Raw genomic sequence first — 9,391 nt, 5'->3', positions numbered from 1 at the left:
TATAAGAAGTCTTTGCAGTTAATATGCAATCTAGATATTTTTTACTAAAATCACAGATTTCAAAAGATGAGGCTGTATAAACATTTTAACTTCAGGAAAATCTGTTAAGTTTTGTTAAGCTAAAGGTATGAATTAGACTCCTGATGTCTAAAATAGCACATTTTGATTATTTAACTCAAAAGGAAACTGAAGAAAACAAACTGAAAACCTTCCAGTAAATTCCTTCTCAAAATTTAATCTCCTGTTTCCTTACTAAGTCCTGAAAAGCATGATTGGATAATAGAAGTGATGCCTTTATGATTTTGTGAATAATGGGTTTTATTAAGTTAAAGCAAACAGCCAGAACAATACATATGCAACTTCTACTACACACAATATAAAGAATGTAAATTATAACCTCTGTAAAACAAAAGAAAAGGTACTAAAAAAGCCAACACAGTGGTCACTGACTATTCCATCCCTGATAACAGGCTGGGTTCTGTGTTTAGAGAACAGTTGTTGTTTGATTATTTAAACTGAAATAGCGTGAAATACAGATTCAAGTATAAATAAAAAGTTAATGGAGTTACACAGATTCTATGAGAACAAACTCTAGGTTAGTGAGGGGAGGGAAAAAAAGTTTACTAGCAAAAGAAATCACAAATGGGCTCAGGTTTCTATTCATAGTGGTGAGGGACAACAGGAGAAATTACCCAGGATTTTTGTAACAATTCCTTTAATAATACACCACTTTCATAACAGAAGTGTTTTACACTTGCACAATGTTAATAACTTTATTATACATGGAAGCCTGTAATAGGCTGATTACACAATAAGACTGCAAACAACCACTGGTACCTTCCTGACAACAGAAAAGTACATAAGACTGAAACATCACCAAGAGTACATAAAAAACCATCATCATAAACATCACCAAAATTACATTAAAAAACTAATCAAAAATTCATTTGCAAAAAGTGGTTTAGAGCAGTGCCACTGCGTTTCAGCAGCTTTGAATGGCCACCAGTATTTCTAGCAGGTTTCCATGGCTCCACAGGCATTCATCAGGATTCACATATAATAAATAATGTACCACAAAATATACATAAAGTAAGGCAATAATTCCAAAGAAAAGTTCTGTTGATATTAACAAGCCACTCAAGTTTTACTTTTGTAGTTGATGCCATCACCAGAATCCTTTGATGGAATTGCAGCCTTGGGCCCTAAAAGCCTGCCATGATGAACTGCTGCAAGGCCCTCTCTCGTAAAGAGCTCCAGTGACACCAGCGGGACACTGCTGGGCACGGGGGTCCGTGGTAGCTGATCCTGATGCAGGACAGGGGCCTCACTACGTACAGTTGGGAGTAGATTATTTCTTATCGTACATGGAAACCTCGACATAGTTCTAAAACAGGTGGGTGTTCATTGTTCACCTGATGTCATGAGACATCAGAAAGCACATCGTAAGATATGCACTTTCTGGAATGTAAATCTTTTTAAATGCTAGCTATTACGTTGGGATGAGAGAGAGTAGGGGAAAAGGGGGAAAAAAAAGGGGATGGGGAAGGGGAGGTGGGGTGGGGTGGCAGGGCAGGCAGACAACCAAGATCAAGTCCAGAGGAACCAGGAACACAATAAAATAGAGGGAACTCTCTACACTAAAAGAATGTGCAAAGGGGAAGAGCAGGAGATGGACTTTTTTGAACCGTGTGTAACAAATAACGTATCCCAAAACCCTCTCTGGATTAGGACTGTAGTTTCAAGTTGGGGTTCTAATGACATGAACCAGCTGCACACATTTTGTTCTCACAGTTTGTGTCAACAGAATCTCTTTACGGAATTACAGTCTTACACAGAAGTTCTGGGGACATTACTGTTCAGATTAAAGCTACCGTGCTGGGCTCATCGTGCAGACCCGAGAATATTTGCTCCACCTGCCTGGAATGAGCGTCACCTGGAAGAACAGGAGTACTTTAAAAACAACAAGATTTAGGTAGCAAAATTCTTTCAGATCAGCTGACATAAGAGACAGCAATTTGAAATGTCAAAGATCCCTTCCTCAAAAAGCTGAGATATATTTGTCATCATCTGTAAATTGGAAGTTCCAATACACTTGCGGTGCATAGAATTCCATGCTTCATTACACTTTCCTGAGAGTAAAGCAATTAGAATAAACTTTAGTCCTAGGAACAAAGTTAATTTTTTGCATTTTAAAATCTTGGGCTATTCCCTGACAATCTACATAATGTAAATTTGATTGCTAAACATTGTCACTTGAACAAAAACGCTATTTTAAAACTATTGATTTTTGATTAAAAACCATAATAAACAGAGCTAAAAAAATCACACTAATAAAATAAACTAAATATGAAAAGTTGCATTGAAAGGGCATGTTACATTATTCTTAAAAGGACCGTGTAGAAACATTCCAATGGCAGTGTTGTCAAAGTAAAACAAATTACATTAAGAAGACCCCACAGCCTGGTCACAGTGAGGACCTTACCTGTAACTCTGGCTGGTTGGGGTTTTTACTCGTGTACTACATGGCTCACTTACATCAGACATCATATTTGTATACCCTGAGAAATCTGACACTGAAGTCCTTACTCTATGGTCCACTTCTCCATTAGAGTTAGTGATAAAAGTCATTGGCACCCTGCTGCCCGACTTGAACTGAGAACCGAACGCTTGTGCAAAGTTCTCGATCTGGTAGGTTGCTCTAGGCTCTATGTCCTTCTGAGGATCTATCTGGCTGGTTAACTCCTGAGATGGGATCTGAAAGCTCGTTGAGGATTCTAAGTTTTTCTGTTCCTTCTGGCCAGTCAGTTTCTGAGATGTTGACTGGTAGTTCGATGAAGTCTCTAAGTTTTTCTGCGGATCGATGAGATCATCCAGCTCTTGAGAAGGAGTCAACTGTTGATGCGAAGCCTCCAAAGCAGACAAATAAAAGCCTGGCTGAGAGCCAAGCAACATCCCAAATGGAGGTTTTGGCAACGCAGTTGGCAATACTGAGGTAACGGATTGGCTGAAGCCACACTCAAGTGGAGATGTAGTGTATATCTGTTTGTCTGGAAACAGAGTGTGGTTATGGAGAGTTGAAGACAAGCTAACAAACTGGAAACTGGGCCCAAAAGCAAAACCAGTGCTGTTGGTTGTTCTTTCAAAGGCTTGTTGGAGGTATTTTGAGTATTCTTGCAACATGCTTGCCTTATCATTTGAAACTGTTTGAGAGTTAGGGCTCAAGTTTTCTTCCTGAACCATGTCTGAATGTTCTCCTGAGGTGTGCAAGTCCACACGCTGCTCAGTTATACTGAAAGGATCTTCTTTCTGGCCTTCCGATTTGTGAGAGTACTGGTCCAAAAGGCTCTGTAAGACTTCATCAGGAATACCAGACTTGTCGTGGCAAGACTTTATTTCATTATTTAAAGATGCTGAATCAATAAGAGATAAAGGAGCTTCGTTATCCATAACGCTAACACCCGGAGACTGGATGACGGACTGCTGGGAAGTCATGTGTCCGACATTAAGTGAAAAGGCACTGTTACTGCTTGCAGTTTGTAAGTATCTTCTTTTCTTTGAAAACTGCATGGCATCATCATAATTGCTACTTATTTGACCCGGTTTACCACCTGTACTTTGGAGAAGGCCAATAGAGTCTACACTGGTATTGGCTACTAGGCCTAGAGAGCCACTCTGTTTCCCAGACAGTGGTTTTTGCCCCAAAATATCTGGCAGTGGTGATACAAAATTAAGGTAATTTTTGTCTCCTTGTTTTCTGCTCGTTTTTTTCAAGACCAATTTTGGCACCTTTTTCTGAAGTTCTTCTACGCCTGTGCCAACTAGACCACCACTGGAAGACACAATAGGAATATCAACTGCATAACTTGGCATGGCCACATTACTTGTAACTTGAGATTCAGCGATTTTGCTGCTACACTTGCTTCCTTTGTTTTCAGTGGATGTATTTTTTGTTTTACTTTTTCTCCTTGAGGAACTTGTATTTCCCTGAGACAACGCAGCCAAGCTACCCATGCTATTGGATGATCCGGGCTCCATTCCAGCCCCTGCTTTACCTATGGCTTCACCACACGTTCTTCTGTGCTTTAACAGTCTATCAGTCCTTGAAAAATACTGCTGACAAGTGTCACATTTGTATGGCTTTTCTCCACTATGCGTCCTCTTGTGTCTTTCCATGTGGTACTTCTGGATGAACTTCATACTACACTGGTCACACCCAAAAGGCTTCTCCCTACTGTGGATCTTCTCGTGTCTCTGCAGCAAGTACTTCTGGATGAAGCCCATGCTGCACTGGCTGCACTGGAAAGGCCTCTCCCCGGTGTGGATGAGCACGTGCCTGCGCAAGTGATAGGAGCTCCTGAAGGCAGCACTGCAGTGTTCGCAGACGTGAGGTTTCTGGCTGGGGGACGCGACGGCACCTTCCCCATCTCCCACCAGGGGGGGTTTGGAGGAAGCGCTCGGCTTCCGCTTGGCTTTGATTCCCTGAGTTTCTGGCTTTGGCCTCTTTGCCTTCTTGACCTGGGCGTCGTGCTTTGGCTCACCCGCGCTGCCTGGAGCGCCCTCGCCTCTGCCAGTCAGCAGCAGGTCTCGGTGGGGATGCTGGTGCAGGTGGTGAAGAAGGCTGAGGTCCTGGATCACGCTCTGGCCGGTTCCTTCGCCGCTGCCCAGGCCGGGGGGTCTCTCCTCCGCCGCTCCCCCGAAAAGCCCCCCGTAGTGATGATGGTGCTGCGACTGCTGCTCCTCCTCCTGCTCGCTGGGCTTCTCCTGCTTGATGCTCACCAGGGACTGCAGGAAGCCCCAGGGGCTCCTCTGCGAGGAGGGCGCGGAGGGGAAAGCCCCCGCCGGCTCCTTCTTGAAAGTCACGTCCTGCGGGGGCGGAGGCGCCGGGGGCTCGCCCGCCGCCGTGGAGGAAGCGGCGGCGGCGGTCGGAGGTAACACGCACTGCGGGGGGTGCTGGGCCGCCGCGGGGGGCGCGGCCGCCCGGGCGAAGCTGGTGACCGGGGGCAGGCGGTGGTTGAACATCACCATGCCGGGGGGGAACGTTGGCTCCATGGCCGCCGCCCTCTTGCCGCCGCCGAGGAAGCCGCTGCCGAGTTTCATCCCCCGGGAAGGCGGGCCGGAGAGGAGGCGCGGCCCAGAGGGGCTGCGGGACCCGCCGCCCGCCCGCCCGCCAGCCAGCCGGACCGCGCCGGCTCAGCGGGCGGCTCCCTCGGCGGCCCGGCAGCCGCCGCCCGGGCGCATCGCCGCCTCCCGCCCCGCGCCCGCGGCGGCCCCGGCCCGGCTGCACTTACGGCTCCCGCCGCCGCCGCCAGTTACAAATATCGCCGCGTCCGCTCCACAATGGAATTAGCAGCGCCCGCCCCGCCGCACATGCGCGCCGCGCGGCACGCTGGGAGCCTCGGCCGCACGGGCCGCGGGCNNCCGGGCCGGGCCGGGCGGCGCCGCCGGGACGCGCTCCGGGAGCCGCGGGATCCCTGCGGACAGAGCCGGGCACGGCCTCCGCCCCCGGCACAGCCCGGATAACGGGACCGGGCACCGCCGCTCGCCCGCGGCGCGACGGGCGCAGCCCGGGAGCAGAGCGCAGGTGCCGCTCGGAACGCGCGGCAGGGCCGGTCCCGGGCTGGGCGAAGCTCCGAGCGCGGGCAGCGGCTGCGGGCTCAGCGGCGCTCCTGAGCCGGGCCGAGAAGCGGCAGGTGCAGAAAGGCTGAAATTGAGGTTTTTAACAAAGACTCGAGGGTGTTGCTGTTTGATCCCAACCCAGTGAGATGAGATGCACGTAACGGCACGGAGATAACGAAGGCACTCCGCTCCCTGAAACACTCCCGCTGTTCTAGCGGGATGTACCCGTCGGGCACATTTGACTCACGCTGCTCCCACGCTCCCTGCCACGGACACGCTGCGGAGCCGCTCTGCGGTGCCAGCCTTGTCCAGCTGCCGCCTGGGAGCCCTGAGTGCAGCCCCGGCCCGACGGGCTGGACAGAACTGTCACCAGCTCAGCTGGCCGGGCCACGGCCGGGATTCTTTGGCCCACTGGCACAGCAACACCCGTTCTTGATGATGCTCATTGGCTGAGCTGCACGTACGGAAATCATTCATCCTTATACTAGAAATGAGATAAAGTTATTTTGAAATAGTACCTTACTTCGGTTAATCAGGAGACCTTTTCCACTGTCTTTCTAGTCTCTGCCCTCCTTGGAGGATAATAAAATATAAATATAATTCTGCTTAATTGAGTGTTTACTTCGAAAGCTTTTGTATTTCTGTATGGTTTTAAAATGCAAACATCAGAGGCACCTTAGCTTAAAAACTTGTAATCAAACATACTAACACTAATTTTTATTATTGATATCATGGAAGTAACAGAGCAAGGCAAATAAAACCTAAAATCATAAGGAATGTATCTGTCAAAGATATTTTCCTTTATGAGAGATGAGCCTATAAACAGCAAGTACTTTTCATAACCCTGACTGGTACAAAGGCTCGAGTCAGATCTTAAAATCTTTAACATATCTCATTGATGCAAAAAAGTGGAATTTTATGCCATTTCTGTACTTCAAAATTTTGTTAAGTAAAACGAGTTCCTTTTATAATTTAAATATAGCATGTAAACTAACAGTTAATTTCAAAAGGTACATTCAATTACAACAGTTTAGGACTGTCAGGTTTAGCTAAGTGTTAAAAGACAGACCAGGAATTCAAAAAACTTAAAGCAGCAGTAAAATATTAGTCAATGCCTATGAGAAATGAGTCTGTCCCTTTATTCAGGGTGTCTGTGTTTAATGGTAAGCTGGGATGCATATAAGCCAGTCCAAGCATGAAGGGCAGTAGGACACTCGTATGGAAAGCCAACTTTGTCCCTCAGTTATCAAGATAAGAAACCTGTCATTTCTCTCATTCACTCTGTCAGCCTTGAGATACTCCAAGCAGACTTACCTCTGTGTTGTACACCCCATATATCAGGAAGATGAAGAGACCCTGTAAAATAAAATGGAGGGAAAAAGCTGTTAACTCTAATCATTTCAGCAGTAGAAATACCTGAAATAAACTTTCCTGGGAACAGACAAAAGAAGACACACTTCATCAAGGTCAATTTATTTTTCTATTTTTCAGCATTATAAGCTGTACCTTGAGCATTTATTTGATAACATGGGAGTGCATCAACTATACTGTGATATTCAGCTGTTTGAAAATGAAAAATTTAGCACCAAAAGATCCATAACATTAATTAGAAAATTTAATTTTATATTTGAATGGTCTTTCAACCAACAAAATAAATTTATTTCAGAAAGTGAAAATAGGAAGATGCAAAGGCAAACTGAGTGAAAAATCTCTCCTGATACTTCTTCTTGTAAAAATGAAAGTAAGAAAACATATGCTACTAAATTCTACACTAAAAATATACTCCCACATAGGTATTTGCAAATGCATGCATTTAATTATTTTAGAAACTTAAATAGGAAGAAAATATGAAATGTACGAGGACAGAAAAAAGTAACCCAAGCAGATAACACACATGAATCACCAAAGTTATTTTAAGAGCTTGCTTCACACTGGCCTCTTATTAGACTAAACAAGCTAAAACCAAACAAAATACTCACTTCAATGAGTTTTCCTGAACATATTTGCTTTATTGAAGGGTGTGTGTCCAGGATCCGAGTTACTAGTGCAACTTGGTACTGATTCTTGCAATCTGCAGGCAGGATCCTGAAAAACACACTGAAATTACTGGGAAGAATAGAAAAAAAAATGGAAATAAATGCAAAATATATATAATTTGCTATGAAAATGCTTCTGTAACTCAGATTCACTGTTTGTTTATAACCTATTTTTAAACTTATTTGTAAAATTACCCTACCTTGCAATGTTAGTACTTAAAATGGGTCATTTGAACTTGTCAGGGAAAAAACTCTTGATTTTCAAACTGAAAATATTTTCTAGTAAGAAACTGCATTTGAATAGCAAATAGATTGCAAGTTTTTAATCCAACATGCAAATCACTTGAAAACATTTGGATTAATTCTGGATTTGCTCATCAGCAAAACACTATCTTATTAAGCAGGGAGGAATAATAGATACCATTCATATTTAATAATTCCATGGATTACCCAATGCCAGCATAACACCCTTGGGAGAGAGAACTTCTGCTTAATTTCATTTGTTTAGTTTTAAAAAGAAACTGAAATCCAACACTTCCTTTCAGTTATTTTTCACGTTACATCGATGAACTCAACAATAAGTAAGAATAGATTCAAACCAGAGCCAGCTGTGGTTTTGAGTGTGCTTTCCTACAATATATATCACAGTCATATTGTGATGCTCATTTACAAACAGAACTGCCACAACCCTGAAGCTTGGCAACTCACAGTGACTTACAGGCAAACTGTTTGTGGAATAAAATCCCAGTTATCTCTCTAAATACAGAGTTAGTGGCCCATTCTGAGTCTCCTGACACAGAAGCAGCTGAAATCTACATTAAAAAAGGAGGAGGTACCAAAGTCTACGCCTTTATTTCCTCCTACTTTCATTTCAAGTTCCCAGGATTTTAGGGGTTTCCATCCCAGGCAAGAAGCTGCTATGGGTAACTGTCTTAGAGAGGGAAGCAACAAATAATCAGTTGTTAAGATGAAAGGAAAAAAAAAAAAAAACAAACTTTCTCAGGCTGATCCCACAAGAGAGAGTAAAACTACATGCTGCTTGTTATTTAGTACTTTCATGAGTTAAAATTCTTGCCATATAATACTGGTTGTTCTGATATAAAGAGTAAAAAAAATTTTTTTTAATATACATTCTATACTTTCAAGACTAAAATGCTGTTTTTAACATAGGTATGCAAAAATAATGTGTTTAATTGCTTCTGAGTCTCTTCTGAAATCTGTGAATCTCATATCATCCCAGAACAACAAACTAGTTAACTACTTAAATTTAGATATTCACTAATCTCACAGAAAATTCAAAACAAATCATTAAAAATTCCAGATCTTAAATTGGCATGCCACGTTTTTGCTTTTCTTGAGCTTGATAACAACTCCTTTGAAAATTTAACTGTTAGAAATATGAAGTGCTATGAAGTTTCTTGTCTTAATTCTTGCAGACTTCTGGGAGCTTTTTGTCTTGCTTTATCTCGGAGTGGGGGTGTCCTCTAACATCAAATTATTCTAATAGAATCAGCCCGACAAGGACTTTACTTATTGCCTGCAATGAGTTACGAGGTCTTGGCACCCACAACTGGTAATGAGGGGTCATTTTCCACAATGCTGTCATCAGCAATTACCTGTACAGGAAAGTGTGTGGTCCATCTGTGGTGAAAATAAAGAGGTGCAGAGCCTCAGGTGGTTTGAAATGTTAATAATGTGGTCTTACATAATTGATAGTTCAGTTTCTTTAGCTCATTAGT

The 9,391-nt window shown here is 43.8% G+C and overlaps 1 protein-coding gene across 1 annotated transcript; it reads right to left on the bottom strand.

The window, feature by feature from the left end:
• Positions 1 to 308: 308 nt before the first annotated feature.
• Positions 309 to 5,317, bottom strand: ZNF281 (zinc finger protein 281). Its single transcript, XM_041420782.1, has one exon. The coding sequence runs from the start codon at positions 5,095 to 5,097 to the stop codon at positions 2,479 to 2,481; it is 2,619 nt and encodes an 872-aa protein (XP_041276716.1). The 5' UTR covers positions 5,098 to 5,317; the 3' UTR covers positions 309 to 2,478.
• Positions 5,318 to 9,391: the final 4,074 nt, after the last annotated feature.

The sequence above is a fragment of the Onychostruthus taczanowskii genome, unplaced genomic scaffold (assembly GCF_017590055.1).
Source record: "Onychostruthus taczanowskii isolate IOZ18803 unplaced genomic scaffold, ASM1759005v1 scaffold65, whole genome shotgun sequence".
NCBI classification, from domain to species: domain Eukaryota; kingdom Metazoa; phylum Chordata; class Aves; order Passeriformes; family Passeridae; genus Onychostruthus; species Onychostruthus taczanowskii.
The sequence above is the reverse complement of the archived record's forward strand: the minus strand, read 5'-3'. Positions and strand labels throughout refer to the sequence as shown.

Bases quoted from the DNA above. Each gene is read 5' to 3' on its own strand.
- ZNF281 (XM_041420782.1), bottom strand. From the start codon at position 5,097: ATGAAACTCGGCAGCGGCTTCCTCGGCGGCGGCAAGAGGGCGGCGGCC.